Source organism: Pteropus vampyrus, unplaced genomic scaffold (assembly GCF_000151845.1).
Source record: "Pteropus vampyrus isolate Shadow unplaced genomic scaffold, Pvam_2.0 Scaffold280, whole genome shotgun sequence".
Taxonomy (NCBI): Eukaryota; Metazoa; Chordata; class Mammalia; order Chiroptera; family Pteropodidae; genus Pteropus; species Pteropus vampyrus.
In genome coordinates, this window is record NW_011889061.1 from 460,034 (window position 1) to 478,370 (window position 18,337).

At 40.6% G+C, this 18,337-nt stretch overlaps 1 protein-coding gene across 1 annotated transcript in view; it reads left to right on the forward strand.

Annotated features, from left to right (window-relative positions):
• Positions 1-1,859: 1,859 nt before the first annotated feature.
• The window catches only part of CNGB3 (cyclic nucleotide gated channel beta 3), a 100,403-nt gene continuing 83,925 nt past the window's right edge, over positions 1,860-18,337 (forward strand). The window contains exons 1-3 of the mRNA XM_011375916.1: positions 1,860-1,970; positions 5,300-5,381; positions 14,997-15,123. Of these exons, the coding sequence (XP_011374218.1) occupies positions 1,860-1,970; positions 5,300-5,381; positions 14,997-15,123 (320 nt within the window). The remainder of the gene's footprint in view (positions 1,971-5,299; positions 5,382-14,996; positions 15,124-18,337) is intronic.

Below are 18,337 nucleotides of genomic sequence, written 5' to 3' on the forward strand. Positions count from 1 at the left end.
TCTCCTTGCATCTGGTAGACATGTCATTACCAGGATGCAGAGTTCCATGGCTCTTTTCGACTGTGAGCAACCTTCCTCTACTCTTCCTGCTTTGATCTTGGGCTTCTGAGAAGGAAAAGATGCGTTCTTCACTGGAATTCCATAGACCTCTAATGTAGACTTTGGTGACCTGGCCCTTTTACAGGTTTTTTTTTTTAGTTTTTCAGAAAGTTATTGGTTAAGTCAAATTGCAAAATAAATATTAGAATACTCTGGATATCTGGTTAAAATGATCCAGGTGAAATCAGAGGACACTGTGTTATATGAAAAAGTGATGCCAAGAGGAGTGGCAGAGCAGAAGGTTCTGATGGTAAAGACCTTTCCACATGTTTGAGAAGAAGACGCAGATGCAGGAAAACATTATGAATAAAGCAGCATATTGTGGCGCTAAATATTGAAGAAATGCATAAATTTAAGAGTATATTTAATTTGTTAGGTCTGAATTAAAGCAGACATATAAGTGAGGACTAGAGTTGTCAGATCTCTTAAAGGACTTTCAATTAAATTCTGTTCAGCAGATGCTGAGACCTGAGTTTTTATTCATATAAAGGCATTGTGGGGATAAAATAAGTGATGCCCAGTGTCCTCCAAGGAGTTTACCCTTATTAGTTAAATGGCACATCAGAGGGAAAACTCCGTGCTGCAGTAGGATAACATATTTTTTTTTCAAATTATGAAGTTAGTAATCCAGTGGAATTATTTAAGTTTATAAAACTAGAAATCACATATATAGCTTTCATGATATTTCAGTGATTTGTAGGAAAATAATAAACTTGTAAGAAAATTTACTTCAAACATACTGTCTCAGTGTTTCGAGCTGAATTGTATTCCTTCAAAGTCCTAACCTCCAGTACCTCAGAAATTGAAGTTAATATGTGGTCATTGATGTGGGACCTAATCCAATATATCTGATGTCCTTATTAGGAGAGGAAATTTGGGCACAAACATGAACAGAAAGAAGGCAGTGCGAAGACCCAGGAAGAAGATGGCCATCTCCAAGCCAAGAGAGACGTGGGACAGCTCCTTTCCTCGCAGCTCTCCAGAGAAGCCAGCCCTGCTGACGTCTTGGGCATCAGCCTCCAGAGCTGTGAGAAGATGAATCTCTGTGGTTTAAGCCCCCGGTCGGCGGCACTGGCAACCTGATATCCTCTCTGGCTTGATTTCAGTGTAAGCATCATTATCGATCTGAAGTGGGCATTTAGGCTACTGGGAATGGGAAGCAATATGTCTCATCTTTCATTATATTTTCTCAGAAATCTATTAATCTAACCAAATAATAAAATACTGATGCCTAAGAAAAAGGAACATTAGAACAGAAAAAGTAAAGAGTAGTTACCGCACGCTATAAGACTAGAGATGGGGACTTTGAGAGTGAACTGCTGCTTTATAATATGAGCCCTTATGCACATTTTATTTTTTTAAATCAGTTGCATGTTACTTTCATTAAAATTAGATAGATGGAAATAGGTGGGTAACTAGAAAATATAAACAAACCAGTGGGCAATGTGATCACATTTAAACAAGTCAAATCAACAATAACGTTTTGTTTAATCCTCCACTTATAAATTTCTCTCTGGTGCACTTTGACTCTGAAGTTCATAAACAGAATTCAAACTAACCAAGCAGAAGTCATGTGCTGCTCTTAAGCCAAAGCCCTGACTAGCTAACAAATTGCCCCTAGGAATTAACCAGACCAAAATCCCAATTGAATAACTAATTGGCTTGTCTCCTCATGAAAAGAAAAACAAAGTACATGTACATTTCTCTACCGTAGACACAGAGTTAGAAAAACAGAAGATTTCAGAACCACCTCTGAGAAGATGTTTAAATCACTGACAATGAAATTCAACAAGGTGCAACCTAGAGAAGGGAACGATGAGAATATACAAGATCCTGGTCCAAGCAGTCGGTCCCAGCGGCTCAGGGCACAGGTATGGTCCTTACATTCCTACGTCAGTCTTCGTTCTCGGCATTTCTTGTTTGGCGATGGATTTTAACAAACATTGTGATGCGTAAAATAGCTTCACAGCTTTATCTCCTACTGTCTGGGTCACATACTATTTGTCCTTGGGGTTTATCACCATTATTTTATGTGTTCTGTGTGTATGTGTATGTATGTATGCCTTAAAACAGAATAATGTTTTGAAGACTCCTAGGATCTGGAAAAGCCAAGTAAGTCTTCTCAGAGTTGATTTTCACTTCTACCATCATCCAAAATGAAATCATTTCTTGAATATTAAATTGGCTATATGTTTTAGTTGCAACAAAGAATGTCAAACATCTGATCTTAGTAAACTACAATTTAACACTATTTTCTCTAGACCAGGAGTTCTCAAGAGGGAGTAGTTTTGCTACTTGGGTCATTTGGCAATGTCTGCGGATATTTTTTGGTCATCACAGTTCAGGGGTAGGGATGTTACTGGCATCTAGTGGGTAAAGGCTAGAGACGCTGCTAAACCTTCTAGAATGTACAGGACAACCTTTCACAACACAGAATTATCCAGTTCAAAATTTTAATACTGCCGAAGTGGAGGAAACCTGCTCTAGGCAAAGCTTTTCATAAATCCTAAGTCTACTCACCTGTAAAATGAAGATAGCACCTGCTTTATAGTCTTGTTATATACAATAGAGACAGTATATATAAAGCACATAGTAGGGACTTCCCAAGTGGCAATTATTGTTATTATCATTATGATTAATAGTGTGTGTTTATATGACATATAGGCCCCAAGTGATAATTATGTAATCAGTATTCACTTATAACTCTATAGGACAATTTCGTATGAATTACTCACTAGACTTATCTAAAAGAGCTACATTAGAGCAATAATTACTTTCTAAAAGAATTGGATGAAAGCTGTCAAGTACAAGCAGGCATGTGCATCAGGGACTAGAATAGCAAGATCAAATTACTCAGGTTTAAATGAGCCTGGAGTATAGAAACTACTGAGAATATTGGCCCTAGAAAATTTGCCATCTTATATTCACGTTGACTGTTTTTGCAGTGAAGAGAACATGTAGAGGATGTGCTTAGCATGGCTTTGTGAGATGCCCTGGACTTCTAATTCTTATGTCAAAATAAACAATCACGCACTCTGAAGTTATTGATACGTGTAAAAACTCATGGAATATTGGAAACGTTGAGCTGGGTACTTTCCTCCAGCTGCCGTGTTACTCGAGGAGAGTCAGAGTCACTAGAGAGATGTTTAAGCCTTGCCGTTCATGATTATTTTCCCACAGAGCATTCAAAAATAGCTAACATCATTCTCTTGGAGAACACAGTAGCTAACCGCAGTTAACTATGTGCCAAGCAAGGTGCTGTCCCCTTTCCAGACACTATTATATCGAGTCCTCACAATAATCGCAGGGCCTATTATAATTTGCTGCTTAGACACAAGTAGCAAATTGCAGAGCCTAGACTGGAACTCAGCACCTGAGAGCTAAATCGCTAGGCTATCCTGCTTAAGAACAGGAGGAATATCCTACCCACAAGATAAAGGGATGTTAAGGGAAGGCAGAAAGAGCAGAAACTCTTTAAAAAGTTGTCTTTCCTTCAGAAACAGTAATCCTGGATAAGTACTTGGACCAGACACAGGTAGAGGAACTCATGTTAGTCATGAAGTCCACTGGCATCACATTATATCTTAGAAGTCCCATTGGGTGACTAATTTGCATCTATTCTTTCCAATAACGTACGTAGAGGAAAAATAGTTTTTCTCCAGTTTCAAATATGCTAAATGTTAAAAATGACCGAGAGTTATAACCATGTTTTCCTCCACAGAATATAACCTTTCAGGCCCTTAAACAATACACTTCTGGTATATAAACAGGTGGTTTGAGCCCTATAAGAAAATATCTAGAAAAGAATGTCAATTTACATCGTATTTTTCAAAGTGTCACTTAAATTGTTAATTCTTAAACCAAAATGTCATAGGTAGTTAAGATTTGTCAATAACCAGTAAATCAAGAACTGCAAACTCAGACTAACCCAAACTCTCTCTCATACTTCAGAATAAGACATGAACCTACATTTGCATATGCGTGAAGGCTGTGATGGAAATGTTTATGAATAACATTATAACATGATGTAAAAGTACCTGATTATAGTCAGAAGGCTTTATCACTACTTCAGAACATATCCAGGGATCTATACCTTTCTAGACACTTAATTTCCTATTCAGTAATATAAGAATAATAATAGCTGCTTTGCCTAATACACGTGGTTACTGTGAGGCTTAAATTAATTATCTGATTAATTTACTTTGCAGTTTAAAATGTTTCTGACATACAGTGTCTGTAAATAGTCAAACTGCGTATCGAGGCTCCCAGGCCCGTCAGGGTCCTCGTCCCGGCACGCCTGTAGTGACGCCTGTAGTCTCGCGGCCCCACACTCTTTCCCCTCCAACCACTTTTACTGTAGCCTTCCCGCTCCTGCAGACAATCACACTTCAGGCTTGTGCTGACCGTGCATCCCCTGCCTGGAATATTTTTTGTGCCATGTCAATCTGAAAAACAAAAATCTCATCTTGCTTTGTAAAATCACGAGTCACTTTCTGTTTAATAGTGTGCTTCCCTTCCCTTATACTCCAGGAGAATTGACCACTGCACATGTTTGCCCCATCTGTGACCTCTACAGACACTGTCCCATCACCTATGACATTCTGTTGTAGTTATGTTTTTATGTGTTTGTTCCCCTGCTACACTGAGCGGCTAGGGAGCCAATCTATCTGCGCTCTAACCCATGCCTTGTTTCACTCTGTCCCCATAGGAAGATTCTGAGGCACACACACACACTGACCACGTCCAGCGAGGCATACCTGCATTTCAAAGGAAAGCTTCACCGTGCAGGCGAATGATGAGGGAGAGGCAAAGGAAATCATGGAGGGCAGAAAGAAGAGAGCTCTTCTGAGAAGGGCACTAAGCCCTCTTCTCTCCAGCATTTTACATTCTGCCATAACCACCTAGACCAGGACCTGCGCTAGGGCTGTGCGATGTGAGGACCAGAATCGGGATGGGTGTGTGCCGGGGAGATGCAGCTGCCACACTGACAAAAACAGGCAGGGCCTGTGGCCCGCGGGCAGCAGACTTGATGAACAGCCAAGAGTGTTCATTTAAGTGCAAGAATTTTTATTTTCAGTGTATCATAAACATGATCAATGTTAATGATTGTCTTGATAATTGGATGAAAAACTGTTATATTTTACATTCAAATTGATTTTTATGCAAACGAATCATGTACAATCTATTTTGTTTTTCAAAGGGAGGAAACAAAAGTGAAAAGAAATCTCTCAAAACCAAGATGACTCCAGTTACATTTGAAGAGTCACACATCAGAATACAAGGTCAGAACCCAAATCTGTACAAAAAACTGAAAAGTAAAATGCATGTTTCTCTGAAGTGTGGTATCTGATGAAACACTTGAGGCTATTTGAAGATCTGAATAGTTACAAAAACATTTCTTCATTCAGTCGCTTATCAATAGATGCTTTTTCAATTAAATTTATTGAGGTAACATTGGTTAATAACATTATATTATTTCAGGTATACAACATTATAATTTACTATCTGAAAGCCCTATTGTGTGTTCACCACCCAAGGTCTAGTTTACTTCCCATTATCATATGTCTGACCCTGTTTACTCAATTCCCTCCCCGCTCTGGTAACCACCATTCAGTTGTCTGTATCTGAGTCTGGTTTTGTTTGTTTTGTTAGTTCATTTGTTACTTTTTGTTTTATATTCCACATATGAATGAAATCATACAGTTTTTGTCCTTTTCTGTCTGACTTCACTTAGCATAATACTCTCAAGATCATCCGTGTTGTTGCACATGGCAGTATTTCCTCTTTTTATGGCTAATATTCCATTACATATGTATACCACATCTTCTTAACCAGTCAGTCATCCATCAGAGGACACCGAGGTTTTTTCCATGACTTGGCTGTTGTAAATAAGGCTGCAGTGAACATATGAGTACATGTATCTTTACAAATTAGTGTTTGCTTATTTGGGGGTAAATACACAGAAAAAGGAATTGCTAAATCATATGGTAGTTCTCTTCTTAATTTTTTAAGAAACCTCCATACTTTTTTCCATTTCTTCAATAGATGCTTTTTTTATCACCTACTTACTATGTGCCAGGCACTCGTGGGCTGGAGATAGAATAGTGAACGATATGGGCCAAGACTGTATTAACATAAGCGCATAAAGAATAATGTAATTTCAGATAATAGTTATAAAAACAATAAAATAGAGGTGGACTATCCACGTTTAAAGGTTCTGTGCTCATACCTCTGCTCTTTTCTCTTTAAACACTCTGCGTTAGCAATCACATCCACGCCTTAGGTTGCCACACTCATTTCTACATTGGTCGTTCCAGATCCATATCAAACCAATTCCTTTTTAAGACCTCGTCTAATACTTTCCAAGTAACCATTGACATCCCTACCTGTATGTTCCACGGCCACCCCAAATAAAGAATTTTCAAAATTGAATTCTTTACTTCCCCTCAAATAAGCTCCCTTTCCTGATTTATTTCTATTCCAGGTCCTGTCATTTCTTCAGTATCCCAAGCATGAAACCTCATTTATGCTTCATTTGTCTATTTAGGCTATCCTGTAAAGGAAATTAGTCACCAGGTCTCTCTTCATAGGGGCCCTCAAACCCACTTCGTTCCTCTCGAGTTCCACCAATACTATCCTTGTTAGGACTCATGCCCGTAGTCTTCCCAGGCTTTCTCTAAGTGGTCTCTTCTGTTGGAATTCTGTTTCACCCGGTCTCCCCTTTTCATCCAACCCAAACACTGTTAGCAGATTACTTTCCATTAACTGCCACTTGGACTTCACATCTCTGCCTGAAAACAAAAAGAGAACTATCAAAGTAATTTAAACTACAATTCTATTTTCCTGTGAGTTATTTTATAATAGGGATGGTTTCAAATCTACAGTTCTTCTCATGTAAAAATACAACATTAATGGCATGAAACCAAGAATTGCATCTTTGGGATGACAAGTTTATTCTTATCCTCTCATGCTTTTTTCACAGTGCATTTGTAAGCTTAGTTTTTCATAGCTGGTAATAAAAACTCCTTTGTGGAAGCGTCATTTAACAGTGGAGCTATTTGAATGGGAGGGAAGAAAACAGTTTCATTTAAATCTGCAGACTTAGCATGTCTTCAAAGACTTTAATAAGAATAACAATTATATTTAAGATATTTTGTTTAGAAAAAGCAAAATTATTAGTGCTTAAGCATAGCTTCTTATAAACGCTTGGTGTTTTTATGTTCTTCACTTCAAAACATGCAGGGACAGTGTCACAATATCTGCAGATGTGGTTTCCGATTATAGAACTCTTATCTTCTTCTGAGCATGGTCTAATTTATATTTGCCATGGAATGAAAAATGCAATACATTTTGGATTTAAATAAAGATAACTTTCTAAAGTCCTCTTTTGATTACAAGCATCTTTCTTAGGCTTCTATTTCACCTTGTATCACCTTAAATGCTTCATTAAACAAATGTTTTGGTACCGGTGGAGGGTATGTAAATGACTTACCTATCAGTTTATGCTACCATAAGGTGACTCTCTTTCTGGAGGAAATGGATCAGAAATAGGCGCCTGCAGCTGTGTGGTGTGGCAGGCTAGATAGCAGCCTCTCAGAGACATCTGTACCCTAATCCCCCAATCTGTGGGTCTGATGCATGGAGAAAACATGGTTCATGTTATTCAGTTAAGGATCATGAGATGGGAAGATTATTCTGGATTATCCAGGAGGCTTCAGTGTCTTATGAGAAGAAGGAGATAGGGAGATGGAAGCAGGGGTTGGATGGATGCAGTCTGATGATGGAGGACAGGACCATGAACCAAGGAATGCAGATGGCCTCTCCAAGCTGGAAAAGATAAGGAAACATCCTTTCCTGGAGCCTCCAGAAGGCACGCGGCCCCTCAGACCTGTCGTAGACTTCTGACTTACAGAACTAGGAGAGAATAAACCTGTGATGCTTTAAGCCAGTAAGCCCAGTGTCATGCTACAGCAATAGAAAACTAATGCATACAGTTTTTAAAACTTTAAATGGTAACAATTTACTTTAAAATTTAAAGTAATTTAAAACAAGTTACTTTGAAAAGTAATAATAGAAAATTGAGTTTTACTCCAAAAATTATGTAAATTAATAGTAAAGGCAGTATATTATACTAGAAAGAGCACTAGGTGTAGAGTCTCACACCCCTGAATTCAGATTATAACTCTGCTACTTACTGGCTTGACATGACCCTAGTCAAGACATTTAACATCTCTAAGTCTCAGTTCACTCATGTGTGAAGTAAAGATAGGACTGTCATCACCAGGTTGTAGGTACAAATTAAATTAGTTAATAACGTAAAGCATTTAGCATTGAGGTTAGAAAAATTCCGATGCTGACAGCTGATAGCAGTCATGTAGTGCAAGTGAGGACCATGCACGCCCCTCCAGAGACCCCAGAGGCCACCCAGTCCCAGCGCGTCGCTGCCGTGTGGGTCAGGGTCAAGTGCTGCCAGGTACTCCATCTTCAGTCTAGGGCAACTGCAAACACAAATTTTAATTTGAAATCTCCCAATATTAAATGTTGACTTTTATAATGTTTAAATATTCCGTTTTTCAATTCACTGAAAGAAAAACTGAGTTCTCTTCACATTTAGCCCATTTTGTGCTGCCCACCAGCCACGTGGTAGGTACTCAGCGCTGCTCATAGCTGTGAACATGGACAGCCCGAGATGAGATCTGAATCCGGCAACGTTTTCAGTTATCCTCTTACTCTTCCTTTACTGTTCACTCACGATCCCCATCCCAGACTTCGTGTTGCAGGCAGACTCCAGGTGCAGTGTCCTCCCTGGACCTCCGGTACCAAACCACTCTCCACAGCCAAGACCCCCAGTTCTACGCCAAGCACAGCTCCAGGTCCTCAGAGGCGTCCAGGCCTTGCCAGTCCCCGCTTCTGTCCAGACTACCTAGCCTGTGTCTCAGCCAGCTCTCAGTTTGGACAGAAATCCAGAAAGTTAAAAACTGTTCTAGAGCTAAAGTTGCTCAAAACAAACAAATAAACAAAAAACTATATTAATTTTTTAAATAAAAGCAGAAAAAAATAGAGGAAAAATCTTAGGTCGTTTAAACAGAAAACCACTTTTTGGTCCTGAGCAGTAACAATTTAATTATACAATTTAATTTGTCTTGTACGGATAGGAAAAGAGCCAGGCTGTCTACTGACATTTGATTTATACTCAGAAAAGGCTTCCCTGTGTAAGATCAACCAGTGTGACCGGCATGCATGGGAGGTACCAGTATGGCTCTTTTGAGTAGTGCATCCACTCTCGTACTGGCAGTCCTCTTCATCAGCAACGGATAAGGTGGGAATATAGAAATGACAAAAAAACGAATGAAACTGTCTAATAAAACTTCTCAAGCACATTGCTCTGCTTCATTCAAAAAGAAATCGTCTTATAAACAATTACAGTTACAGAACTCAGTAAGAAATCGTCTTTCAAAATGATTCCCGATGTGATGGTGAACAAAAGGAATGAGTGAACGTGGCACGTGAGATTCCTGAAAACCTAGTCCAGAGAAAAGATAGATATGATGTGCTTTATAGTTTGAAATGATGAAGAAAATCTGTCACCGTGCTGGTTTGGCAAGGGACAGAGACATAATCAGGGCACCGTCGTTGGCAAGGGCTCATGGCAAGAAAACCTGTGGCTGACTGCACTGAAAACCTGCTGAGGGATGGGGGCAGCCCAAGGACCTCATTACTGAGACTGCCTCGCTCACGGCGGCGGCTTCGTTTCTTATGACTGCTGTTTCTCTGCGGATCCTTTCTGGGCTGCGCTCCTCCATCTCCTCCTTTCCCGTCCAAATCCAGACAGCGGGCCTACCGGCTTAGATAACAGCCGTTGCTCCCGCTGGGCAGGGCCCCTATTACTGCCACGTGATGCGGGTCACCAGCCAACCGCAGACAGGCCACCCTCCTCAGGTCGGGGGCCCAGCTGTGGCACAGAGACCGTTCCTGCCACAATGCGGCAGAGAGCTGCCTCGCTGAAGTCGCAGTGTTAGGGAGAGCCGGATCAGCTGGAAGGGAAGTCAGGTGTAGGAGCGATACTCTAAAACAACAAATAGAAGGCCGGGCTCTGACATAAAATTCCTGTTTCCACCTGTTTTTAAAACTTAAGAGAATCTAACCAATGGGGATATGGTGGGCTTGTTTTTTGGTTTTGGTTTTTTTGGTCGGGAGGGATAAAATGCCATTTTTCTTTGTAGTGTGCATGATTTGCACATATTTGCATAATTCAGTTAAATCAAACTTTATGCCTTTAGGCTTCTTTCTGCTATAGAATGTAGCTAATTTGTGGGGAATTGAGTTCTGCTTCCCTGACCCCTGGAACTCACTCACTCAGTCGGAGCTCCAGCGTGCCCCGCATACATCAGCGCTGCGGAGCCAGAAGAGTCGATGTGCCTCTTGTTGAAAAAGACAATTTACTCCAGTCTGGCTGGCGGAACGCTTTGTGTTTATATTGCATTTTTCTTGAATGGAGTCTTTATCTAATCCTCACAGAAATCCCCATGACAAAAGTATTTCTCATTTTATGGATGAGGAAACTGTTATAAAAGGCGACTTATCTAGAGTCACCCAGAGAATTAGTGATGTCGGGATCCGAGCTTTCTTCGGTACCCAGCTCCAGTAATTCACCACGTTCCTTAATACCTGTACATAAAATGTGTTTTCCAGAGGAATTAATCCCAATTTAAAAACCTCTGCAGCCAAGCATGACGTGGAGAGAGGACAGGCCTCCCTAATCCTCACACAGTGCCAAAGCTACCTTAGGTGGATCTACATTCTTGTCGGTTGGTTTGTTTATTTCTTTACCTGCGATGATGTATCTTGAAGTAAAAAAAATAAAAATAAAAAAACCTTCAGGACTTGCAGCACATTGAGGCTGATGGAGGCCTCTGACCTCTGACCCACTCCAAGACTCTGCCAGCTGCCCTGCACCCCTCAGACGGATGGCTCTGGCTGCCCACAAAGCCTTGTGTCCTGCTGTTCGACAGGTACTGCTGTTAGACAGAGTGCTTGGCGTTTCGTTTGTTTTGTAAATACCACTGATGGGCCCTCCTTCTGCATTCTGGAACATGGGAAATTTACTTCCTGTGTAACAGCCCGGCAAAGAATTTGAAATAACTGCTAGGTCACTAGTTAGTGTTCAGTGCTTCAGCTAATGAACCGAAGTTCCGGAATCATTCCGCATGTGGGATGGTTTCCAGAACTCGCGCCTGCTCTGATTCCGTCTCTGGATTTTTTACGGATTGTGTGAGCACTTCTTAACATAAAGCGTTCCATTGTTCTGTTCTGTGACATTTTATGGTACTCTTTTATAGTCCATTTTATATGCATTGCTGTGTTTGTCAACTTCTTGCATGTCATTTGACAGTCTACAAAGATAAAGTAAAATTTCAAGTGTTATAATTAAAATAATTCTAAGAACATTATGTATTCTGGCAACTACGAAAGTAACCACAAACTGAGTCAAAAATACAATCTTGGATGCCAGAAAATAATCATTAATCATACACTTCTTAAAACTGTGTTACTCATTATTTTAACTGCAAATGTTCATTCATTAAGATGAAAATAATAATATCATTTATGCAACTAATCAAAGTGCTCAGACTGAGTCTATTAATTCATCCAAAATCTAGTTACTCAGGTATCGTTGGTGTCTAGCAAAAGGAGATTTGTTTTTGAAACGAAGCCCACAGTACTTTTGGTGTTTTAAGAATTCAGAAGTCAACCAAGTGATAGCATCGCCTGCACCAAACATTCCAGCCAATGGGGCATTTTCAAGCCTTCTCCTTGTTAAATCCATCCCCCAGAAAAGCCATTTGAACCAATGCCTATCAAATTCACACAGTTCTCCCAAATCAGTTTCTTTCTTTGAATCCCTCCTTTTCCAGCAGTTATTTAGTGCCGCTGATAAAATGTAGAGGCTAACGGCTTTCTGCATGACTGACTTCCTCACGTGAAGAGGGAAGCAGATGTTCCACGCCTGCGCAGGTGTCCGTGGCGCTCTGCTCCAAGGGGCCAACTGACTCAGAAGTGACTTACAGAGGCCCAGAGATGCCGGCAGGCCGAAGACAGCGTCGGCCAGGCACATGGAAGACAAAGGCAGTCAGTCCTCATTTCCGCACGTTCAGCAGAAGCAACCCCAGGAGCCCTCTCAGAGACTCTAGACTCTGTTCCAGGACAGACGGCGACCAAGCAGACCCGTGAGCCCTGGCAGCGGCAACACGGCAAGCAGGGCGCGACTGGCAGAAAGGCTGACACTCTTTATTTGGGCAGCGACAAAAGAGGGAATCCTGCTGTCCATGCGTGAAGTTGGGAAGAAGCACAACGTGCAGTTGACAAAACCTCACCCAGATGCCAGCAAGATTTGCCATAGATCTTAGATTGCTCTTTCATAATGAGGATGAGGCAAACAATCTGACCATCTGTTCCCACAACCAAGCAACATGCCGCGTGGATAACAAGACACCCACGCTGACTGTAGCTGACGAGGACCCTTTCGTTTTAAGTCCTCATGGCTATTTTTAAAGTTGTTCTGCTGAGAGTCCAAGAATGGGCAATAACGGGTTTCTCATCTTCATCAACAAGCTATGACCGGGGATTTATTTTGTAGTTAAGATGCTTATTCACAAAGCAAATTAGGCTGTAATTAATTTCTAAATAACCTGGCCTTGCCATAATAGAGGCGGCATCATTTTGGAAGGTCTCAATGATGTCTAGAGAAGAACTGGTAAGGGGCGAGTATCTGCTCAGAGTTCATTTAATCCAAATGTTATGCCGATAAACAAAAACTTACTAGAATGGAAGAAAAGAACCATTGCAGAACAGTTAGTCATTTATTGGTACTAGCAGGAAAGTAATACTGTGAGCGGAATACATATGCCGTGGCCTGAATGAGGGATGGAAGTGTATGACGCAGCTTATTTTTGTGTGCTTTTTTAGGACATAAGACGTACTCAGTGAAAGCCTCTTGCGAAATACTGTTTTATAGTCATATCCAGAAGTTTTTTTTCCTGATCCTTCTACTCATATTTCATGCTCTATTTCAATTCTGATTCTCTTTTGGAGGCAGGCGTTCCTAGAAAAGTATGTAAACCCAGTGGTTCATAACCCTTTTTTGTAGTGTGCGTGATTTGAGAAGCTCATGGTCACCCTAGATCCTCTCCCTGTAAAAAATGCACATACAACATACATTCTCAAAGGCTCCAGTCCACGAATGTGCTGATACCCATGGCCAGGGCTAAGAACTCTGCTCCGCAACACCTTGCAGCAGTCGCTCCAGCGCCTGTGAACACAGGAGGACTCAGCTGTCAGTTCCTTAGGCAGCAGCACACAGCATGCTGTCAGAGATCTGAAAATAATGTTTTTCCATTGGATAAAGATAAATGGAAAAATATGGCTTAATCCAAACACATAGAGAAATAGCTCCTTCTGTGTTTCTATCAAGAGCCTTTTAGTGCAAAATTACAAATTGAAAGTGCTATTTTTACTCTGAAATCTGTTCAGTACTGATAAACTCACTAGTGTCCCACACGTGCTTGTGTAAAAGGACCCTGTCCTACAACTCTCAGTAAGACTGCGCAAACAGCAGCATTCCACCTGGAATAGAGTCCTCAGACACAGAATCCGAGGGCATGATTACAGGGAAGCTCTTTGCATCCCGAGCCAGTGTGAGTATTCGGAGGGCTTTTCATTTAAACACTGCAAAAACATACATATTACTGTGTTTCCTATATTCTATCTAAACTTACTGTCATTATAAAATAAAGGTAGATAGGAGGTGCATAATGCAGACAACTGCCTAAGTCCAGAGTTTAAGCTTTCTTATTTATTAACTTTTAAAAAGTATAAGTAGTGACTCAATATTATGATTTCCTTTAACCCTGAAATATGCTCCTAAAGAGTTTAGTACATTGAAAGATTTCAAATGGATTATAGGAATGTCCATATTACAAGACTTGCACAGTGAAAACTTTGGTAAACTAAGTGATCACCCCCAATCTATCATTTTTGTAAATCCAGATTTTCAATACTGGGTTAGCTTAACTTTTTGAAACTATAATGTATTATAGTAAAATAAGAGTTATGATTTGTGCCTTGATCTTAATTTTCTACACATAGTATATCCAATTAAAAATCAATTAGAAACTGTGGATAACAAATAACCATTACATCATGTTCACTGTATTTCTTTGTTCTGTATTTTCTTTTATATTAAATAATTTACTTGCATTAAAATCTCCTCTCTAATTCAGATACTTACCAGTGAGTTGATTATTCTCTGGGTAAAATACAATTTAAACTATATTAATTGGAAATTATAGACTTGAAGGGAAATTTTAAATTTTAGACTGAAAATGAAACCAGTACACATAAGTTTGTGTTCCTTCTTCAGAAAAGATGTCATAGCTAAAGATGATCATAGCTAAAGATGATCAAGATTTGATCGCATTTAAAAAATTAGAATCTAAAAATTCCAAAATACTGTCAGTGACATCATTTCTGTTTTATTTTTTGGAATTTTATGATGCATCTATTTCAGCCATAAATTATGAATAGTTTAGCAGAACCAAAAAATGCCTTTTGAATGATGGCTCCTCATCTTTGCTAATTTCAAAAAAGAAATATACTGTGTGAACTTCTTGTTACATGGCACACCAGCTTTAAGGCCGTTTTTCATCAGCCTGAACATATCTGCAGGCTAGCTCCTCCTGCGTAAAGTCCTACTTTGTTTAGCGGGAACCCTAGGGGTGCAGTTTCTAAAAAGCCTGCTCTGGGAAAACAAGCAGCATCTCTGTAGCTTGCATCGTGGAGTATAGCTGTATCAAGAGTGGCGTATATTCTTCCATCTATATGTTGTTTCCTTTCCATAGACAAAATCTCCGAGAAAAATTCGCGCCGAGATCTGACCACAAACCCTGACCCTCAAAGTCCAGCAGAATCCGCCAGAACGATGCCAGAGCAGAGGGAAACGGGGGCTGAGAAAGAAGATCCGGTCAGGTGAGAAGTCAGTAACACGTAACGGCATGTTAGGGGGACCACTCACCCTCCCTCGGGACAATCACATGTTGCCCTGCTTAGCTGAGCAAAGGACCGGAGAGCGACAGCAGTCACAGAACACAAGGGGACTGGCCGGAGCTAAAAGGTAGCTCCTCTCCAGCCTGTTGTCGCTGACCAGCCACTCATGGCCACCAAGCAGGATCTCGGTAGCTCTTGAGTGTCGGTCAGGCCTCACAAAAACACTGTAGCTCCGTGCCTGAGTCGTGAACTCACAGGAACAGCTAACATGTTTACTAGACATCAGTTCTAAAAGGAAGAGATTAGAGAGAATGTATGGTTCTTCTTCAGGTTCAGAGAAATAGCTATTCTGATTCTGTAAATACGTCATTGTTCCAGAAGATTGTTATTTCCTTTCATCTGCTAAGGAATGCATGGCACAGTAACCAAGCATAAAGAGGGGAATGGGTGATCTTTATGCCACTGAAGGAATACAGTTTTATAAATACTTCTCTCAAAAAAATTATTGGAAATATCACAAAAGAGAGAGCAGTTTCAGTGCGAATCAGTGAATCCACAATAAAACGCAATGAGGAGCCCCTTCATTTTGCTGCTTCTGGGCATGTTCTGTGCCTGCTGTTCCAATTTGAATTGTTTAACTATAGTTAATATAATTGCAGTAGGTTTGTGAAATGATAAAAGTGTACTCTTCATATTTAACAAGCATGAAGAGTTGTCATTTAAAAAGAAGTTAAAAGTGCCCATTCTCCCCCCGCTGCTCCCAACGCAGTCTCAGCAGCTCCTCTGCTGTGTGAAACTGCATTGCCAGTGGGCGTTACATGAGAATCTAGGACTTGAGTGTTGCACATTGAGCACTGGCATCAGAAAGAGAGAGCGCATTTTCAATAAACACAAACTCACTCTACCACACACACACAAAAATACCGTTTAAAAAAATTTAAACTTGGCAGAGAGAAGATGTTTAAACTCTGAGGTAAAGACTAGTATCTTACAACTAGGGTAAGTAATTATTTCTATTATTTCTATAACCGTTGGTATTTACAGAGTGACTTGCAGTTTTATTAGTGGTCCTTATTGTCTTCACAGATAAGCAGCAAAGGCACAAAGGTCAATAGTTCACCTGTAGTAACAGGGTCGCTCAGCCAAGAACAAACTGCAAAGGATTCAAATTCCAGAGTGAGGCTTTTTCCTCCCTCCCAACAATACACTCACTTTTAATCAGTAGCTAACTATCTGAACTAATCTTTCTTTCTAGCATTTATTTTAGTATATTTAATTTTTTCTAATAACTACTGTTGATAGGTAGATTTTCAAAAGCCTGGAGTTGAAGCCATAACTAACATTTTTAGGAACGTAGTCCTCTTAACCCATATTCGTACCCGGTTTAGTACTTTCACACTTCTGAAACATGAAAATGGAAAGCATTCAATTACCCGAGAGTGGTTGGTCAGCGTGTCTCAAAATACAGAACCCCAGGCATAGCCTGTAAGGCCCCGCCAGGTCCGTGCCCCACCTCTTGTCACTTGTCCTCTCCCGACACAGTTTCTTCCCTCCCTTTCCATCTCTCTGCTCACCACACCAGTCCTGTTTCAGTGTATCACACTCATGAATTGATTATTCTCTGGAATAAGTGATTAATCTTTCTGCAGTATAGGCAACAATGTGGCTTGCGAATTATTGACAAGCTGAGTAGATCCAAGTTAGCTTAAAGGTCTTGCTTTCTTCTTACACGGCTGGTCACACTTTCCCTCAGGACTGAGTGAAAACCAGCTGCATTGAAGGAGCAACTTAAAAGGTTGGTCAGCATCACTGGGAGTTCCAGTGTCACTTTTAACTGATAGGACACTGGAACCTTCATGTTCCAGTACCGGGTAGACGCTACCGAAGGCTTCCTCTTTGGGCTTCACGGGCATCAGTGGTACAACAGTTAGAATCCTTAGAGGGCAGAGTTTTAACACAGTACTAGAAAATATCAATGATAAAATAACTTTCTACTAAAAGTTTTATTTCATAATGTTCTCAATGAGTAAAGATCATTTTGGTATTTGCAGTTATTAGAAATCAATGCCTTCAACCTTGGGTAAGGTCAGGTTTTAAAATGCTCTTTCTCTCAGAAAAACAGTAAGGATTTGATTGATTGCAGGCACTTAATATAGATGCTATGTGAGTGACTGATTCTCACCTCAATTTTTGAATTTCGAAAAAGATTATTCATAAATAAAATTTTAAATTAGATTTCTCATTCTGAATACTTTTATCTTGTCCTCTGGCCTAAGCTCTGAGCTGAATAGGGATTATGTGGCAAGGCCGATCAATAAATATTGGGGAGGAGTGAATGTTGAGGATTTTGCTGTCTGTGTGTGTGAAGTACAGTGTAATATTATTGATTACGCATTTAGTTTCTGTCACACTCAGAAATGGGCAGAGGTGGATACCGAAAAACCAGGATGGGTGGATGGACGGACGGACGGACAGATGGACGGACAGACAGACGGACGGGATGGACAGGATGGATGGATGGAGAGTGAAATTTATTATTTATTATCAGAGACTGGCTTACATGATTGGGGAAGCTGAGCTGGAGACCCAGGAAAGCCAGGTGTAGTTCCAGTCTAAGTCTGAAGACCTGAGAACTGGGAGGACTGATGGTGCAGTTCCAGGTCATACACTGGCAGGTTGGAGAGCCAGGAACAGCCAGTATTTCAACTTAAGTCACCAGGCAGGAAAAGACCACATCCCAGCTCAGTCAGGCAGATGAAGTTACCCCTCGCTCATGAGAGGGCCAGCCTTTCTCTGCTATTCAGGCCTTCGACTGATTAGGTGAGGACCACCCACATCAGAGAGGCAGTCTGCTCTATGCATTGTACAGTTTCAAATGTTAATCTCATCCAGAAGCACCCTCACAGACACGCCCAGAAATGTTTTTTACCTGGACACCCTGCAGCCTGGGCAAGCTGACACTAAAATTAACCATCACAATATCTCTATTATTCACATAGAGAATTGAAACTCTATGAGCACTGATTTTTCTGATGCTAAAATACCGTCTCTTCTTAGTATTTGACACTGTCCTCCCACATCACCTACAATGGACTGAATGCCCGTGTTTCCTTTATGTTCACACAGGGAAGCCCTAACCCCCACTGTGATGGTGTCAGTAGGTGGGGCCTTTGGGAGGGGATTAGTTCATGAGGAT